General features: G+C 42.8%; 1 protein-coding gene across 4 annotated transcripts in view; it reads left to right on the top strand.

Annotated features, from left to right (window-relative positions):
- The window catches only part of abr (ABR activator of RhoGEF and GTPase), a 215,462-nt gene that overhangs the window by 24,660 nt on the left and 170,006 nt on the right, over nt 1–20,796 (top strand). Inside the window, exon 1 of one of the 4 annotated variants that reach the window (XM_036937434.2) lies at nt 7,723–8,183. The exons of 2 other annotated variants lie outside the window; for them this stretch is intronic. In XM_036937434.2, coding sequence (XP_036793329.1) covers nt 8,123–8,183 — 61 coding nt within the window. In that variant the 5' untranslated portion in view covers nt 7,723–8,122. Of the gene's footprint in view, nt 1–7,722; nt 8,184–20,796 lie in introns of those variants that run through there. One more of the 4 variants, XM_036937433.2, reaches the window with a different exon arrangement.

The raw sequence follows: 20,796 nt of genomic DNA on the forward strand, positions 1-20,796 counted from the left end.
CATAATAATGGTCATTATGGCCAAACAGATCTATTTTTGTTTCGTCAGACCAGAGGACATTTCTCCAAAAAGTACGGTCTTTGTCCCCATGTGCAGTTGCAAACCATAGTCTGGCTTTTTATGGCGATTTTGGAGCCGTGGCTTCTTCCTTGCTGAGCGGCCTTTCAGGTTATGTTGATATATGACTCGTTTTACTGTGGATATAGATACTTTTGTACCTGTTTCCTCCAGCATCTTCACATGGTCCTTTGCTGCTGTTTTCACCAAAGTACGTAAATCTCTAGGAGTCAGAGCGGTATGATGGCTGCGTGGTCCCATGGTGGTCCCATGGTGTTTATTCTTGCGTACTATTGTTTGTACAGATGAACGTGGTATCTTAAGGCATTTGGAAATTGCTCCCAAGGATGATCCAGATTTGTGAAGGTCTACAATTCTTTTTCTGAGGTCTTGGCTGATTTCTTTTGATTTTCCCATGATGTCAAGCAAGGAGGCACTGAGGTTGACGGTAGGCCTTGAAATACATCCACAGGTACACATAACAATCGGAAATCTGTGTTTTTGGGCGCCGACTTTTATTATAATCTGACTGAGCATACAAGTATCTGACTGAGCGGTGGTAGGCAGAAGCAAGCGCATAAACATTCATTCAAACAGCACTTTCGTGCGTTTTTGCCAGTAGCTCTTCGTTGTGCGTCAAGCATTGCACTGTTTATGACTTCAAGCCTATCAACTCCCGAGATGAGGCTGGTGTAACCGAAGTGAAATGGCTAGCCAGTTAGCACGCGCTAATAGCTTTTCAAATGTCACTCATTCTTGCTCTGCATGGGTAATGCTGCTTCGATGCTGGCTGTTGTCGTTGTGTTGCTGGTTCGAGCCCAGGGAGGAGCGAGGAGAGGGACGGAAGCAATACTGTTACACTGGCAATACTAAAGTGCCTATAAGAACATCCAATAGTCAAAGGTTAATGAAATACTAATGGTATAGAGGGATATAGTCCTATAATTCCTATAATAACTACAACCTAAAACTTCTTACCTGGGAATATTGAAGACTCATGTTAAAAGGAACCAACAGCTTTCATCTGTTCTCATGTTCTGAGCAAGGAACGTTAACGTTAGCTTTCTTACATAGCACATATTGCACTTTTACTTTCTTCTCCAACACTTTTTTTTTGCATTATTTAAACCGAATTGCACATGTTTCATTATTTACTTGAGGCTAAATTGATTTTATTGACGTATTATATTAAGTTAAAATAAGTGTTAATTCAGTATTGTTGTATTTGTCATTATTACACATTTTTTTTTAAATCGTCCGATTAATCGGCAACGGCTTTTTTGGTCCTCCAATAATCGGTTTCGGTATCGACGTTAAAAAAATCATAATCGGTTGACCTCTAACCTGTACTGACCTCGCCTTCTGGATGACAGCGGGGTGAACGGTCTGTGGATTCTGCACTCTCAGATTAATAGACAGAGCAATGGATGCAAGGACTGACCATCCATGATATAAAATGATTGTTTTAACCATGTCAGGAGGCTACACAGTGTGTTTTTACATTTACAAACATTGGAAGTGCATCAAAGCTGGGACCTAGAGACTGAAACAGTTTTTGATCTCAAGGCCATCAAACTGTTAAATAGCCATCACTAGCCAGCTACCACCCGGTTACTCAACCCTGCACCTTAGAGGCTGTGGCCTATATACATAGAGATAGAATCACAGGCCACTTTAATAATGGAACACTTGTCATTTTAATAATGTTTACTTACTGCTTTACTCATATGTAAATATTGTGGCAGGGTGAGGAGAGCTATCTTGCATGTAGCTGGCTCCACCCCCAAGTCTTATATGGACTTCCTGTCCCAACTAGTAAAGGCTTTGGGGTTGTTAGGCCAGGGAGTGCTTGGGGATAAAGGGGGAAGCAGCCTGCACATAGGGCCAGAGTAGGAGAGAACCAAGCGCGTTATGAAGAGTGGGAGAAGAGAGCATACTACCAGATTACACGTTGTGACCTGGACTGTCGGACTAACCCCCTTGTATACTGGACTGGATTGGCTGAGAACAAATCTAGGATTACTCCTGGAAAACCAAATGGAACGCCAAAGAGAATGGCGTGTGGACTGTGAGGTGATTGTTGAATTCCCCCAAAATCATGATTAAACTTCCCCCATTCTATATGTGCTTCTGGTGCCTGTTTTGTTATTGAACTTGGTGACGTGGAAACCCCACACCCTTGATCTTGGTACAATGCTGTATTCTATTCTACTGTATTTTAGTCAATGCCACTCCGACATTGCTCGGGGGGGTGGTGGTGGTGTATCTTGTCCGAGAGCCATGTTGCAGTTTTGAGAGTCCGGGTGGTAGCAAATCTGTGTTCGGAGGTCATCCATCTTATTATCGAGTGACTGACTGTACATTGGCCAGTAGAATGGAGGCTGGTTTTCCCTTCGCCTTAATCTCACCAGGATCTCCGCCACCCCCCCTCTTTCCTCTGTAACACTGGCGTTTCCACTTGAGTAGCCTGAAAATTGGGTCGATGTTATTTCTGTTGGAGTTTACATTATAGGGAATAGGCTGGTTTGCTGGGTCCTATATATTACTTCACCCCCCGGAAAAACATTTCAGCATTCTTCGGGAATTCTGATCGGTTTTATGTAATAACTAGAAAAATAATGTGAGGTGTAACTTTGCATTGGGACTTTTGATGCGTAAACGAATGCAAATCCATGTTACATATGTTTATGTTACCTACACTTTAAAATGGTTACGGTAGTAAGGGATAAGGTTCAGGTAAGGGTGGACCATTGGGACAACCCAAGGATACTTAATTGCACTAACCCTTAGTGTACGGGGCGTCAAGTACTCTTACATAGCTAGCTAGCTAGCACTCGTCATGGAAATGGGTGGCAAAACGTGAATTTGGACCAGTCCCTGACAAGTGACAATGAATCCATACATCAAAACGTAGCTACGGAGTGCTACTTTGTAACCGGCTATGTTTGTCTCTGAAAACATTTGAATGACAGAGCTTGAGGAATACCCTAAACAAAAAGAAAATATACGGTAACACACTAGATTTCCCGGGCTTCACGAAATGGCTATAATGTTAACTTTACCACAGAGTTGAATGTTAACATGGCAGTTTCTTTACATGTGGGCATAGCATCCATGTGTCACCACACCCAACACCCTACCATTACACTTCACGTAACAGTATATGACCAGTGCACATTTTTGGCACTTTATTGAGCTGGCAAGCTTCTATCTACTCAGCACTCACAGTAGAAGCAGTAACAGTTAGTTCACAGTAGTTCACTCTCCTTGGTGTAGTTGCGTTGGGGGATTGTGTCCAGTCTTGCTGTAGCGCCAAGGCAAGATAGGCTTTTAGCCATGTAAAGAGTGCCCTCTTCAGGACAAGTAAATTAAATGCAAAAAAGGATAAGGGGTTAGTGGTTCAAAGTGTTTTCGCCACATTTTATATTGGTCCTTTTCGGTGGATTAAACGGCAGTAGAAATGCAGCCGATAATGACTAATATCGGCCGACAACATCTGTCAACCGATATATCGGTCGGGCTCTAATCAGAAGGATTCCAATGGCTTTTATGGATGAGTTGCTTGCTTTTATTCTCTGGTTTTGAATTGAAAATATTATTTTTCAAACAATTTGTCATGATTGTAATCTGTAATGAGTTGACTCAAGTGCCATCACTATCTCATCAGAACATAACACAACACACTCACTATTCATTCAAGAGCGGCTGTGCATCAGGACCCTATTTAAAGCATGGCTTTTTGCCTCTCTCTCTCTCCATCCCTCCTGGTGATGGAGCTAGTCATGTGGAAATAGGTCTGTCTAGTTCCTGTGTATGGAACTAAAGAGGCATCACAACTCCCCATCACACACACACCCCTCCCCGGTGGTGCGATGTGGGAACGGAGGGAACATCCGCCCAGGGAATGGTAGGAGGCGGAGGGCAGTGTGGCACCACACCCCCTGGTATAGACTGACTGCCCAGGAGGGAGGGGAAAGCAGGGAGGATAGTGCAAGTTGACTGGAGGAGAAGCACCTGCAGCCACGCTCCTCTGTTCTCCCTCTTACCCCCTCGCTCCTCCCTGTCTTTCCCTAGGGCGACAAGGCCAGGGGCGGGGCTGGTGGGGTGACAGGAATGAGGGGGAGGGGTAGATGAGGGGTTCAGGGGTATCTGGGCAGAGTGGAGCTGGGGAGAACACAACCTGGTGATTGGCTGGTGGGCTGGCCTGCTAATTATGTACAGACATGCACATGCGTCCCCCGCCCTCTTCCCATGCCAATAGGCTGTGTTTGCTATAACAAGCAGGATTGGGGAGTGCCATAGCCACATATCCTGTATTGAATAATGTAGGAGGGGAAGGAGTGTATGGGGGTCATGCCTAACCTGGGGAGCCCAGTTTAAGTGGTATCATGCCCCCTGTGACAGCCAGCTAATCAGTCTGTCTTTGTGTTGTGTATGGTTTGGTGCCTTGCCATTATTGCCATTCCTTTGTTACCAAGGTTCACTGCTCTACTGTTTGGGAGTGGAGTGGAGTTGAGTAGGCTAATTCCCTCTCTGTAAACATCACTTAGCCCATTGTTTGCCTGGGATCTACAATGAAGGGACTACTGGCTATAATATCTCCCTCTACCCTCATCCATTAGGTAGTGTAATATTGAATGATGATTTGTTTATTTCATTTCAATGTTAATGTATTCCACTAACAGACATTGATGTTGATTATGACTGCTAAGCAGATTCTCTGCGACTGGTGCTCCAAGGCCTCTGTAAGGAGGTGAGGGGTCATATGTGTGATAGCTTGGCTCCCAAGAGAGGGTATTGATGGGGTCATGTTACCCACTATGATTGACTGGGGTAGGGTATCCGGTCTACCCCTGCCATCTGGTCCCCTCTGCCATCACACAGGAGGACCCAATACTGGAGAGAGGCCTGAACTGGGTGGAACAACGGGATGCAGATGCTCAGCCCTGCTCACTCACAAGCGCACACACATTTTGTTATTCTAACCAAAAATAGATTCCCAACAAAATCCTATTTTCCTTTACCCTAACCTAACTCCTAAACCTAACCACTAAGCTTCAAAAAGGTTTTGTCTTCATGGGGACGAAGTAAATGTATTTTTATTTTACTATCCTTGAGGGGACTTTTAGGACACACACACACACACACACACACACAGTTTTAGAAGTAAAGCATTAACTTTGTTGTGTCTGTCACATTGCTGTAGAAACTGGGTTTTGGCCTGTTTTACCCCACAGCGTGACTGCTCATTGTGACGCAACAGGAAGGCGAAAAACGCGGCACTGCGAATGTGTTCTCTTTGTTTGGCCCCTCCCGCAGATGATTGGTGTTTAGTGTTCGTGTGTGAGAGTGGGGGAGGTTGGTGTTGGCTCGCAATGCCCTGTTAGATGGAGTGTGCCAGACACAGGCACACACACTTTGTCCTGGTTCTGTGACTGTGATGTGACAGAATGTGAGAGAGCACGGCCCGCCCGTTGTCCCAGATTGAAGACAAAGGATGATGATCAGAGCTCTGCTGCTCATGAATCCATCATTGATGAAGAGCCACTTACCTCTCTCTCTCTCTCTCTCTCTCGCTTTCTCTCTCTCTCTCGTGGCTTTTTTTTGTCTAAACCCACATCGCTAACCCTTGGAAATATTTGTCTTTTCAAATGATTTCTCTCGCCTACATCTGCTGTTTGATTCATAACATACAATGATATGCTTTAGTTTGAATGACACATCAGATACAATGTATGCAGACTTACAAACACACAGAGGAGCTAGCGGTGCAAATAAGGCAGGGATGGATATCTCCTCAGACGTGACCTCTGGCTAGATTAGACCTGTGTGTGTCTGCATGTGCGCGGGCACGTGTGTGTGTGGAGGCCCCACAGACTGGCCAATTCCAGTCTCTCGTGGAGAGACAAAGAGCAGCGCTCTAGGCCAACTGTGTCTCTAGGAGGGGATCCTCCCACAAGGCTTTGTGTTCTAATTGATGTTGTTCTGCCTCACATGTTCCCCCCATCCTAAAGGGGGGAGAGAGCAGGGGAGATGTTTTGGGCGGGTTGGATGGGGGTTGCAGGAGAGCACTTCCCTCATCTTTCCACAATGTTGAAGGAGAGAGAGGGGGTGGTTTGGGGGTTGAAAGTAAAAAGGGGGGGGGGAAGAGGGAGCACTTCAGAGGGTCTTTGTGATACATGACTTTAAGATCTCTGTACACACACACACACACACAGTTAATTGGTTTGTTATTGTTAGGGAGGAGAGCGGCTTGTGAACAGTGAGCCCTCAATGTTAAAGGCCTGACGCTGTCAGATGTTATTTTCTGCTACAAGCCTGAACAACTGCAGTCTGTATCCGTGGCCATGCTGAAGGACATTGAGCGGTGCGTTTTGGTGGTTAACTGAATTTCGGTGAATATCAAGTTTGCGGTGTGTGTGTACTGCTGTTGTGATTCTCAGTTCCCTCTAATGATCCCACTCAATTCTGTGTCTCTGTGGAGATGTCAGACACACACACACACACAAGAGATTTACCACAACTACTATTACTACTACAGTAGTGTCTGAGGAGCTGGGACATGTAGTGATGGTCACTGGTCTGCTAGGTTTACTTGGTGAAGAACAGGAGAGAGAGAGACACTCCTGCTAACAGGAGTGTCTTTTTAATTTGATTCCGAAAGTGTGTGTGTGTGTGTGTGTGTCTGTTTCTAGTGTGAAGGGGGGGTCAGCTGAACAGTGAGGATGATAGGGCTCGTTGTCACGGGAATGGAGAAGAGAAAAGATGACAGAGCCATCTGCCCCTCCCTCTCTCTACCTCTTGTTCTATTGTTTTCAGCACTACCCTTCTCTACACCCACATCTCTCTGGTCCTTTTACTGTCATCTGTTGTAGACTTCCTTTTATTTTCATCTCTCTTTCATGCTCTCTCCTCTGATCTCTCTCCTCAGCAGTGTCCCAGAGAGTCAGTCTGGAGACACACACACACGAACTAGTCTCTTTTGTCTCTGACACGATCACAACAACCCCTCTGCCCCCATCACTTCCTAACTCCATCAGTCTCAGAAACCGGTTAAAACACGTGGTTCATCCGCGTCGCTCCATATCACAGATTGGGCTGTGAAGATACCAATATCGCCAAAAAAGAAATCCATGGCAAAAATGGAAAGATTCTTTGGTCCTTTAAAAATCTGCTGTATGTAACGTATTGTGCACTATAGCTTGGAAAATAAATACGTGACTGGATGACAACATAGTGATTTGTTTTCAACATTAGGGCTGTTTTCCTAAAGAAACATGTTTTGTTTCCTTGTCACGATACTAACGAGTATCGCGATACTGGTATTGTTCCTGCCCTAATCACAAACTGGTAGTGGTGTCTTTAGTACTGGCCAATACTGTACAGCCAACAGCACTTGTCTTGTCCAGTCAGGAGAGGGGTGTATTTGTGGAGCCATTCAGAAACACATTAGGACACACAGGCTGGTCTTCCTTGTCCATTAGTACACAGGCTGTACCAGAATATTACAGTACAGAAAACTGTGCTAATGCAACCTCTTGAGAGAGAGACGGGTCTGTTTTTGTTTGTCTCCCTGTCCCTGAGAAAAGACATTACATAGAAACATCATGTGGAGTTTCTGATGTTGATGTGCTCATACCAGAGCAAGAGAGACATGCAGAGGAAGAGAACACACAAGGAGAGAGAGGGACCTGGAAGACTGAGCGAGAGGAGCTGTGCGTGCATGCTCGAGAGATAGAAAGAGGGGGTGGGAGTGAGCGAGCAAAAGGGAGCGAGAGAGCTTTCCCTCTTCCCTAGCAACGGTTGGCTGTGACCGTCTCTAGCCTGTCGTTTTTTTTCTCTGCCAGTCGTTGGAGCTCAGTCTGAGAGCAACCGTTACAGCAGAGGGCTGGTACACACTCGTTTATTCTCTTGTTCTCTCTGTCCGTACGCCTGTTGGACCCAAACTGTTTTTTTTTTGGTATTTTGTTGCCTGAGATGACGACTGCCTTTCACCTGTGAAAAAGAAAAAGAACAGAAAGGGAAAGGAGTTTTTTTTTTTTTAACAGAAATCGTTGCTAGGAGGATGGAGCCCTTGAGCACTCGTGGCCTCCCCCGACTCTCTTGGATAGATACACTCTACAGCAGTATGTATCACTCTCTACTCCTCTCTTCCTCCATCTCCTCACTCCCCTTCCAGACCCCATCCACCCCCTTCTTGGAGCTGAGACGTCTGATCACGTTCGGACCAGAGACACACGGCGAGCACAGTTTGTGTTTAGTCACCGCTCCCAATTAGAGTCCATCACTGTAGTTACCCATAACCAGACACCCCAGTCCTACATGTTCTTTCACCTTCCAGGAGCACTGTTTTGCTCATTAATCTAAAGTGCACGTGTGTGTGTACAGAGCTGTATATCACATTGAATCATTCAATTCATAAATTGAACTTGTATCTCATGATTTGAAACTGAATCGACTGAATATTGCATTTCGTTTCAAAATTTGATTTCAATTGAATATTCAAATAATAATAATAATATTTATGTGTTCAGTTTCAGCATGGTAAATATTGCATTCATTGTCTTGGTATCAAGTTTACAAATGCATGAAAGTCTCATATTTTTAAATAATGCAATATTCAGTTCAGTTTCAAATCATGAAATACAACTTGTGTGTTACACATTCAGAAACATGAAATTCGAATTAAATATCCTAATACACATTCAAAACAATGCAATTCTGCACTGAAATCGCTCAAATTATCTTCCACCATTTGAAGAGCTCAAATAGGAACATATTTAACCAACTTGGACCGATAGACTCCGTGTTGATTGCAGAGAGAACGCCATGTACTTTTGTAACCAGGACACTCGTGCTGATAGAGATGAATCCATTCCACTGGTTTTGTCCATGTCGATGTTTCACTGTGGTCAGTGTCTTTATTGTACAGTTTCTGTGAATGGGTGTTTTCTTTATCCTGTAAGTAGCCCAACCTAGTACCTGCCAAAACACTGGTTTAGAAAATGACTGTGATCATGAGTCATCATGGTTTAATGTATTTTTCCATTTAGGATTAGGATATTCTAGATATGTACAGAAGATGTAGTTTGTATTAACTCAGGATTCTATGGTGTGTGTGATTTGTACACTTGACTGGACAGTGATGGGAGCACTGATACATGAGACTTGTTATGGTGAGTTTTCATGCTGCCAGTAGAGCTACATTAACTGGGTAAAATGAGTCGTGACAGACACACACACACACACACACACACACACACACACACACACACACACACATTTAGATGAGTTACCCTTACGTGTGTCGTGATGTGATTCAGTCTTTTCTCAGAGAAGTAGAGATTAGGTTATGTAACAGCTTGTTGTTTGTTCTGCTGTATAGCTGTTTTCACTTAATCTGCCCCTTCTGGGGCTGAGAGAGAGAGGGATGGCGGGAGAGAAGTGGAAGGAGAGGAACTGTGGGAGCGATGGAGAAGAGCGGGGTTGGTGGAGGGGTTTTAGCAATTGGGGGGGGGGGGGGCTAAGAGCATAAAGTACCATATTATCAGTCCAAATGGATTTACCAAGGAAACGATCTGTTGGCCCAGGTAACGCTTTGTGTCTGACTTCATCTGAGAACCTGCCACGCTGGACACAGAGCATCACAAACAATTATGCAATTTTTTTTTTTAACAATTGTGTTCATTTTCCCCCCCTATTCCTTGGGGCACGTTAGCCTACTTGTAAAAATAGATGGAAAAGAATAGACCACATTTGAAAGACATGAGACCGATGTTGGTCCAATAATGAATATGGGCCAGTGTGAAGTGCCTAGCAGCCAGTGATTGATTGAATGGTCTCCTTTGGCAACAGGGCTGACAAAATAACACAATGAATGTGTCATTTACACGGCGCATTCCCTGTGTGAATAGGTTAGACGGCGAACAAAGAGCTTCCAATGAAGGAATATTAGCATAACAGGAGACCGTGTTGACTCCGATGTCCCTAGACATTGTTAGATTATCTTGAGGGCTACTTCCATTATATTGAAGGCTATGCATGTTCCTTCCATTCCTTGTCCTCTTCCATTCATCTCTCCATCCTCCCTTTATCGTTGCTCCTCCTCTCATGGCTTGTCATGAGTTGAGAGACGGATCCAGTGGACAGGTGAGGGTGGTGGTCATGATGAATGTTGCAGTAAATCACACTCACGTTGTGGTGATATTTTGTACTCCAGTGTTTATTGGTTAGCTTCATTTACTGCACCAATCTTGGCCCGGCCAGCCAGGCCCCTCTGTGTCTAATGATAGTCAGTATGAAACATGACATGTTAACACAGAGTGGTGGGTAGTAGGAGGTACCCGAGGCGGTTCCACTGTCGCGCACTCTCATTGTCACACACACACACACACACACACACACACACACACACACACACACACACACACACACACACACACACACACACACACACACACACACACACACACACATCACTCATTCATACAAATATCTTCCTCTCTCTTCAGAGAAAGTTCCAAGACGTCTCCCCTCCTCTGTCAGACCCCTTGTCAGAGTCACCAGTCAGCTCAGAGACCAATTGTCTCTGACAGCTTACACATGCACTTGGACACTCCTTGGGTACAATAAGATGCACAGCCAGACATGACTGTACCAATATATAGCCTAGGCTAGCATTAGCAGCTTGTCATTTGTTGTAACTACCTGAATAGCTTGTTCTCGTAACAGTTAAATCGAATATGCTATTTCCATCCATATGAGCACTGGGAATTGTTTGTGTCTCGTCTCCAGTATTTTCACTTTAGCTCGATGCCCAAGCCAAACGTACGGGTCCAGTATAATATATATTTAGAGACATCTCCAGAAACATTCCCTAAGCTACTGTAATGTCACGTTGATGCTGAAGCAAAACATCAAAGGAGAGAGATTATGTAAGAGCCTTCAATATGGCAGCAGAGGACACACACACACACACACCCATAATCCTAGTCACTGCAGGGAAGGCTAACTTGGGTTTTAGCGCCACACACTTATCAAGAGGCAGAGGGGGCAGATTGGCTGGCAGTGCCACTGTTGTGCCAGTTGTACAGCTACAGCCAGCTGCCTGTAGTGCGTCTGCCCGGGCTGCCCACTGTGATGCCAGTCATCATGCCACTGGGATGCCAGTCATCACGCCACTGGGATGCCAGTCATCACGCCACTGGGATGCCAGGGTGCAGGCTAAATCAGGCATCCTGGGTGGTTGTGTAGTAATATCACCTATTAGAGTCCCAGCGGAGGTTCATTTGTAATCCCCAGTACGTTACATGGTGTTTCAAGGTATTTTCAGATGTGAACATGCCACTGAGGTTTCATCTCCTTGTGGCTGCTGTTGAACTCTGATTCTGTATTGTCTTTGGCTGTAGCGATTTGAATGGAGGCTTGTTTATGAAGCAGAGTTTGGAGCCTATGCAGTATGAGAGAAGCTTTTGAGCTACTGTATGTTAGGCTGATCTTGGGTTCAGTTAATACACTCCCCACGGGGTCATTCCATGTGAAAGTGGATGGAGTGCTGTGTGGCAATGAATGAGTGGGGCGCCAGTTGGTTGGTTTCTGAAACGGGGACTAAGTGGCTTTCCAGTATAAAATATGGCTTAGCTTATGTCACCCTCAAACTGCTTTTGCTGCTACATTTGTCTCTCCTATAGAGGATGCAATACTAGGACTTAGGTCTGAGTGCCTCGTTATGAAGCCAGTGTCCAGCCCACAATAGAAGTGCTAACATCAGCGGCCTACCTAATTATGAGCTTGTTCTGTGGGTTGAACTGAGTGGGTTGGTGCTAACATAGAGGGAATAGATCCTACTTCTAGGAGTTTGCCAAGAAAATAATGGGAGTCTCTGCAGCCCTATTTACGCCCATGTGTGTATCCATTGTGTTAGCAGCACACTAGCCCCTGATGCTTAAAGGGCCGAGTGTTTAATGGTGGTTGTTAGAGTGTATCTGGGCATCAGGATGTGTGTGTTTGGCTCGCAGGGATCAGCAAATGGGGAAAACAAAGTGATTTTGGAGAGCTTCCCAGAAACTAGAGCGAAAGATGTGAAAGGGGGCAGAGAGGAGTGAGGGAGTGTGTGGGGGTAAAATAATACTAGCTGAAGGTGTATAGCGCATTCATCACATTCATCCCTGCAAAAATTATCTGAACGTATTGCTATATCGGGAAAAGAACAGCCCCACTCCATATTTTGTTGTGGGGTGTGTGTCCAGATCAATTGGTCCACTGCAGATGGACTGTAGCTTGATTGTGTTTCCAAACACATCAATCGGGTCCCGACCACAGAACAGATCCCTTGACTAGCTTGCCACACTGCCTATCGTGTTTTAGATTGGGCCTTCACAGCCTTGAAAGGGACCTACAGCTCCCACAGTGGCTCTGATTTATGTTGAGGGGGTGTGATATATTGCTAATATACCACGGCTAAGGGCTGTTCTTACGCATGGCACAACGTGGAGTGTCTGGATACAGCACTTAGCCGTGGTATATTGGCCATGAACCACAACCCCCCGAGGTGCCTTATTGCTATTATAAACTGGTTACCAACGTATTTAGAAGAGTAAAAATACTTGTTTTGTCATACCCATGGTATACGGTCTGATATACCACGGCTTTCAGACAATCAGCATTCGGAGCTCGAACCACCCAGTTTATCATGTCTGATTGTAAACTCCACCACTGTTTGTGTACGGTATATTGGCTCTTACATTGATTTAGATAGACAAGATAATATGGATTTGAATAGATTTAGTCCCTACTGTACAAAGCACGTCCATTATCCAAAGACCCTCTGTTCCCTTTATCATTTCCCAATTATTATTTTTAGAATTCTTCAAGCTCTGTCAAGTTGTTTATTGCTAGACAGCCGTTTTCAAGTCTTTCCATACATTTTCAAGCTGATTTAAGTCAAAACTGTAACTAGGCAACTCAGGAACATTCAAGGTCGTCTTGGTAAGTAACTCCAGTGTAGATTTGGCCTTGCATTTTATGTTAATGTCCTCCTGAAAGGGGGATTTGTCTCCCAGTGTCTGGTAGAAAGCAGTCTGAACCAGGTTTTCCTCTAGAAGTTTGCCTGTGCTTAGCTCTATTCCTTTTCTTTTTATCCCCCCCCCAAAAACTCCATAGTCCTTGCCGATGACAAGCATACTCATAACATGATGCAACCACCACCATGCTTGATAATAAAGAGTGAAGAGTGGTACTCAGTGATGTGTTGGATTTCCCCCAAACATAATGCTTTATATTCAGGACAAGAAGTTAATATCTTTGCCACATTCTTTGCAGTATTACATTGGTGACTTATTGCAAACAGGATGCATGTTGTACAGGCGTCCTTCTTTTCACTTTGTCATTTAGTTTAGTATACTTTCCTTCCTCTCCTTCCAAGCCATTCACTTTTTGTCCTGAATACAAAGTTTTATGTTTTGGCCAAATCCAACACATTACTGGGTATGTTTGTAATCATTAAGGCCTGGAGTTTTTCAGTTAAAAATGAAATGGAAATGAGGCTAAGCACAGGTAAAATCCTAGAGGAAAGCCTTGTTCAGTCTGCTTTTTACCAGACACTGGGAGATGAATTCTCCTTTCAGCAGGACAATAACCTAAAACGCAAGGCCAAATCTACACTGGAGTTACTTACCAAGATGACATTGAATGTTCCTGAGTGGCTGAGTTACAGTTTTGACATAAATCTACTTGAAAATCTATGGCAAGACCTGAAAATGGTTGTTGATCATTGCTAGACACCCAACTTGATAGAGCTTGAAGGACTTTGATAAGATTAATGGGCTAATGTTGCAGAATCCAGGTGTGGAAAGCTCTTAAGAGACTTACCCAGAAAGACTCACAGCTGTAATCGCTGTCAAAGGTGCTTCTTCAAAGTATTGGCTCGGGTGTGAATACTTATGTAAATTTTATATTTCTGTGTTTTAATTTTAAAAAAGCACATATTTCTAAAAACATGTCACTGTGGAGTGTTGCGTGTAGTGAGAAAATTCAGGCTGTAACAACAATGTAGAAGCCGTAAGGGGTATGAATACTTTCCGAAGGCACTGTAATTCTGTGTGTGGGATACAGAGATGGCAGTCATGAATAAATCATGGTAAACACCATTTATCGCACACAATTAATCCATGCAACTTATCTGACTTGTTAAGCACATTTCTACTCCTGAAGTTTAGGCTTGCATTAACAGAGGTTGGATACTTATTGATTCAAGGCATTTCAGCATTTCATTTTATAATAATTTGCAAAAATGTATAAAAACATAATTCACTGTGACATTATGGGCTATTGTGTGTGTGTGTGTGTGTAGATCAGTGACACAAAATGTAAATGTTAATATATTTTAACCGGCTGTAATGTCACAAAATGTGGAAAAAGTTGAGGGGTGTGACTACTTCCTGAAGGTGCTGTAACTGTTCATTTGATTGAACGTAAAGCAATACGTAGCAGTACTGTGGTCTTGTAGGTGATGGCTCAGTGCATAGGGATAAAGAATGAGATGTGTTCTCCTCCAGCATCAGCCTCTGTCTCTTGTCCTAGCTGTCTGTTTGTGCTGGTGCTTGGTGAGGGATGGGGCTGGGCCTTGTAATCAGTAGCACATCCCTTCCCATACTAAATCAACTGAAACAACAGGGCTTGTGGCATGTAATGTTGGTGCATGTGAGAAAGAAAATTAATGAGAGATTTAAGGAGAGAGGGAGAAGGGAGAGAGGTTTAGGGAGTGGGGGTTGTTGAGTGAGAGAGGAGAGGTGAGGCAGAGGAGAGATGGGAGAGGGGTTGCTGAGAGTGATGAGAATGGAAACGATCTCGGCGAATGAGAGGGAAAAGGACACAGATCTATGGGCAATTTTATGGTTACGGAACACAAAACAAACATTAACTTTATGTGCAAGGACTTCTTTAACAATTTACACTTCCATTTTTACAAAAACACATTTACAGGAAGAACTGTGCAGATGCAAAGTTTGGTAACAGAATTTCAGTAAAATCTCCTTCAGTTGTTTGTGACCACGTCTTCCCAAAAGATGTCTGCAGAAATAATGGGGTTGCAGACATCTATAACATGACACCTTGAGTTTGAAGTGCATAATTATGGATATGAATGTCATTCTCTTCATGGTGATGTATCGTAAATATGTACACAAAGGTAGCAATATGTAATCCTTTAAGTCTGGGTATTATTCTACACACCTCTCTACTGTACAGTAGGGAGGGGAGAGGGAGTCTAGACATGCTTCGACCACCAGACTACAGAAAGAAAAACCAAACAGTTGTGAGCTGAACATGCCAGGTGAAGGAGGGACAGTAGCAGGTGACCTGTGGTTTGTGACTACTACTTTCTCATTGTAGCCAATTCAATTGCAGAAATTGTTTTTTTGGAGTGTCCCTAACAGCAACCTTTTCCTGGCTGCTATTTCCTCCACCATCACTTCAATCTCTTGTTTGCGGAAGTTTTTATTGTGCTTTTCTTGGTTATCCATTTTTGTTTTTGATATAGCTAGTCTGAAGGCTATAATGTGTGAAACAATTACGTTTGTTTTTGTGCATAAAGGGTTCGAGCCCCCCAAAAATTATAATAATGTAGAGAAGTATAGCAGATAAATGTAATAAAATGGAAATATCAACACTTTATTATAGTGGGCCAAATCCTATCATCCTTGTAAACATAGGCATATTTAGTGGTTTCAATGTCAATGCCACAAAATAAGATATTTACAAAGTTCATAAGAAAACTATGAATTACTAAGAACATTTTGAGAACGATCTGATGAACCTTTTTTTTCTTGAAATCCTTGAACTCCGTTTTTTCATAAATAATGTTTTTTGAATCGGGCCTCAGGACTGAATGGGAGCTGGGGCCAGACAGACAGACACAGGTGAACAAACACAGACTGTTCAATAGGAGATAAAACTATCCATTAAGGCCATTTATTAGACACTAGATTTATTATGTGGAAAGCAAACTACCCGTCTATCACTATTTGATTAGTTTGTTTGATCCCAGCTGTGACGCCTTTAAACCAAATACCCATTAAACTGCTAATTTGAGTTCCTTGTTTTTCTTCTGTGTGATTAAAGATTGAAACGGTATGGAGTGCCCTTCCCTTTCCCCTGTAGGTACACTCTCTCCCTCACCACTGGTCTCCCTGAGGTGTCTGTCTCTTGGCTCTTTGCCAGGTAGTGTTACAGTATTTATGTGAGGTAACAAAATGGCTTCTCTCATCTTCTACGGGTTTAAGAGAAAGACTGTGTCTACTCTCAAAAGTTCAGCTCGCTCACATAGTGAGAGAAGCATAATTATTGTCCAGATTAAGGCCAGCAAATGACTGGTGTTTCTACTGTAGGGCAATTCCACGGAAAGGGAATTACGCTTTGACTCAGATTTTTTTCTTAAAAATGTATGCCAAAGAAAAACATTGATTTCAAACTTTAACAAACCATACAACTCTATGCACAAGGACATTTTCAATAATTAATACAAAACATTTCACAAAAACAGGTTTACTGGAAGAACTGTGCAGATGCAACGTTTGCTAACAGAATTACGGTAAAATCTCCCTCAATTTTTAAAATGTTTTTTTTTTTTTTTTAAACCACATTTTCCAAAAACTCCAAAAGAATGGAGTGTTGGTTATGACATGACACCTTGAGTTTGATAACCTACTGTAGTTCAAATACACTTTAAGTGGATTTACTGTAACGGAATTAGATCATGGGTCCCTGATCTGTACTACACAGAAATGCATCATTATGGAAATAAAATATTGTTCTCTTCATGGTGACGTATCCTGAATAGGTACACAAAGGTAGAAATATGCAATATCCTGCTTTCGCATATTTGGGTGTTCTACAAAGTGGCTGTTAAAATGAGCTCTGCCCCCAAACAATACCACATTTGGTCATCAATATTTCACAAGTTCGGACATCACAGTAGAGTTCAGTAGAGTACAGTAAAGTAGATATGTTCAGTAGAGTACAGCACATTATACTGTGCTCTACTGTACTCCACTTTACAGTACTCACAGTACACTAGTACACTACTGAACTGTGATGTCTGAACTTGTGAAACAGACGTCTATGATGATCCAGCCAGGATTGGTCTGACCACATTTCACCTACTTTTCAACGTTGATGGACGTCCGGTGTCGGTCAGTGCGTGAGGATGCTTGTTACAGTAAATGGAAAGCGGGTAGGTGGTAGGTGCCGGGAGACGCACCATTAACTGGAGAGAGAGAAGAGAGCGGCAGCTAGAGGGAGAGTGGGTGAGAGGGAGGGGTTGTCCAGATTTTCAGTCTTGCTTTGAACTCCAGAAGACAGAAAGAGAAAAAAAACAACAGTTATGATCTCAACATAACAGTAGGCCACTGGATGGGAGAACAGTAGCAGGTGACCCAACTGTGGTTTGTGACTACTATGATTTCCCATTGTAGCCAATTCAATTGCATAGATTTTTAGGTAATTCCGTTACTGATTTGGTAACTGAATTACGAGTTTTAATCACTTGATAATTCATAAAAGATCTTGATATCAGTAAAAACACGAACTAATTGGTAGGTCTACCTTTACTTGTTACTCCTGTGAACTTCTTAATCATCCCTCATGAGGGAGAGATCAGAAAATATCTTAAAGATATGTGAGTTTTTGGTAACGGAATTACAAAGCACAAGGCAAAGTTTTGTGAAACGTACAGAAAGCAAATGATTTATCCAAAACTAAATATAACAATCAACCATTTATGCATTGAGTTTGTCTGATGCTTTAAGCGAACTGCACATTTTCTTGGAACAGTTTTATTTAATTCAGAAGAACGTCTTCTCAATCATTGTCATGTGGTTAATCAAAATAAAAAAGATACAAACCTAAAAAGAAAATTGTATTGCCAAGTATGTAAAAGTAGCCTATAAAGCCATCAAATAAAAACATTGCAGCCTGGAGGTAGAAAATCTCCTGATAAAAAAAATAAAAAAAATCTCCTTTAAATCACATTGGCTATGCATAGCCTTTTGACAATGAACTTGAAACATTGAATCAACTATTAACTTGGGTGTGGCCTGAAGCTCCTTGCAACATTGTATAAAATATTCTGGGCCCTCAGTTTCCCCAGCCAGTGAGCTCGGGACAGACACAGCTCTAGGCTATTTGCGCAAGGGAATAGAAGTAATTAGGTAGGCCTATTTTATGACATTTCCACTGGATCAAAGCATGAAGTTTTTCCCTTTCACGCAGAGTGGTTATCTAAATGGGGAGAGCTGGAAAGATTGATCAAATACATTAAGGAACTATTGTCATTCTCAATGGATGTAAAAACAGTCTTAGTTTGCTTGCTGTTTGAGGAGAAGAAAACATTACATTCAGAGGCTCCACAGCTCATTTGTGGTGGTGCGTTCTATGGGTAATCAGGTGCACGTCCTTACTCCACATTGACAAGAGTGCCCCAAACAAAATACAATGACCAAATTGACAAAACTTGTAAATGGAATGAAATAAACCTCAACTTGTTTCTCACAAGTGTAGCATAAGTAGTGCGCAATGCAAACATGTCCACTCCGAAAATGAGAATGGTAAGACTGGAATAATTATATATGGAATGCATTTCTGACATTACCTTAACCAAGCAAACATTGTAGAGTCAAGATTATAGGAATTAATGGTAAATGTACTACTGGTGATTATATGTAATGGGGAATTGATAGACATGAACAATCAAACGCAAAAAATTCACACTATGAAACAATGAATGTGCACAAATTGACAGGAGAGCTCATTCTGTAGAGAGACATGCGTTGTGCAGCCACACTCCACTTCTTCTTGGACGGTGCCATCCTCACGGCCTCCGCAATGGATTAGTTCAATGAGATGGGCATGAGTAAGACCAGTGTCTCGTGGGCCTTAAAACATCTTGGTCGACCAACAACCTATTGACAACAACCTATTGGGCTCAGCCTTAATATGGCTAAATAAAAAAGACTCTTAGCTTTCATTTGACACCAGATTTGAAATGCTCCTATGAACTTCACATGTTGTTCACTGCTGTTCAGTGTCTCTCTTTTTACATGGAAATTCCCTTTAGGACTGCTGTTCAGTGTCTCTCTTTTTACATGGAAATTCCCTTTAGGACTGCTGTTCAGTGTCTCTCTTTTTACATGGAAATTCCCTTTAGGACTGCTGTTCAGTGTCTCTCTTTTTACATGGAAATTCCCTTTAGGACTGCTGTTCAGTGTCTCTCTTTTTACATGGAAATTCCCTTTAGGACTGCTGTTCAGTGTCTCTCTTTTTACATGGAAATTCCCTTTAGGACTGCTGTTCAGTGTCTCTCTTTTTACATGGAAATTCCCTTTAGGACTGCTGTTCAGTGTCTCTCTTTTTACATGGAAATTCCCTTTAGGACTGCTGTTCAGTGTCTCTCTTTTTACATGGAAATTCCCTTTAGGACTGCTGTTCAGTGTCTCTCTTTTTACATGGAAATTCCCTTTAGGACTGCTGTTCAGTGTCTCTCTTTTTACATGGAAATTCCCTTTAAGACTGCTGTTCAGTGTCTCTCTTTTTACATGGAAATTCCCTTTAGGACTGCTGTTCAGTGTCTCTCTTTTTACATGGACATTCCCTTTAGGACTGCTGTTCAGTGTCTCTCTTTTTACATGGAAATTCCCTTTAGGACTGCTGTTCAGTGTCTCTCTTTTTACATGGACATTCCCTTTAGGACTGCTGTTCAGTGTCTCTCTTTTTACATGGAAATTCCCTTTAGGACTGCTGTTCGGTGTCTCTTTTTACATGGAAATTCCCTTTAGGACTGCTGTTCAGTGTCTCTCTTTTTACATGGACATTCCTTTTAGGACTGCTGTTCAGTGTCTCTTTTTACATGGAAATTCCCTTTAGGACTGCTGTTCAGTGTCTCTCTTTCTTTCTCTCTCACTCACTCACTCTCTCCCAAGCACCGTGTTTTATGTTGTGACCTATTATGGAAAGAGTAAATCTTGGATTGTACATTATGGCAACCCCCTCACTCCCTCTACCCCATATCGTTCTTCCCCATTAAAATAAAGGTGAAATCTCTGTTGGTCTCTTTCTCTCTCTTGTTCTCTGGCTGTCTCTGTTTCAGAGTAAGAGAGGTGGAGGAATCATTTGACTGTTGCACCTGATTCACCTACATCAGTATTCTGTACTGGAGAGCTTAGGGAGAGACTGTTAGATATGTCAAATTTGGAGGGAGAGAGAAAGAGCAAGCGAGAGGGAGATGGTAGGGGTCACACAAGAATGTGATTTTCTCTGTTTGATTTGGAGTGTGCGTGCTTGGTAGTCTCTGATTTGAATACAGAGAGAAGCAGCTATCGGAGAGGTTTTGTTCTGTCATGCCAGCATGTAGAGAGACTTCCATCAAGCTTGATTGTCAGATTGTCAAGGTTGGGATGTTATCGCTGCTGTCAGACAATCTGCTACAAACAAACAAACAAACAAACAGCATACTATCTTCATAGTCTTGCTATAGACAGGATACGTGGTGTTCCTGTTCAGCAGGATAGCTTGTGTTCATTCTGTCTGACTGAAAAATGACAAAACAGTAGCTTTAGCATTATTCTAATAGAACCAAAGCTTCTTTTAAAAGACATTCTCAGCCTCATTTCCCTATCTGCTCACACCTGTGCAGGTCATCAAATTCGGTCCTCCTCCTCTCCTCCAGTGCAGAGTGAGTGCAGTTCA

The sequence above is a fragment of the Oncorhynchus mykiss genome, chromosome 12, assembly GCF_057628025.1.
Source record: "Oncorhynchus mykiss isolate SJ-2025 chromosome 12, ASM5762802v1, whole genome shotgun sequence".
Lineage (NCBI taxonomy): Eukaryota > Metazoa > Chordata > Actinopteri > Salmoniformes > Salmonidae > Oncorhynchus > Oncorhynchus mykiss.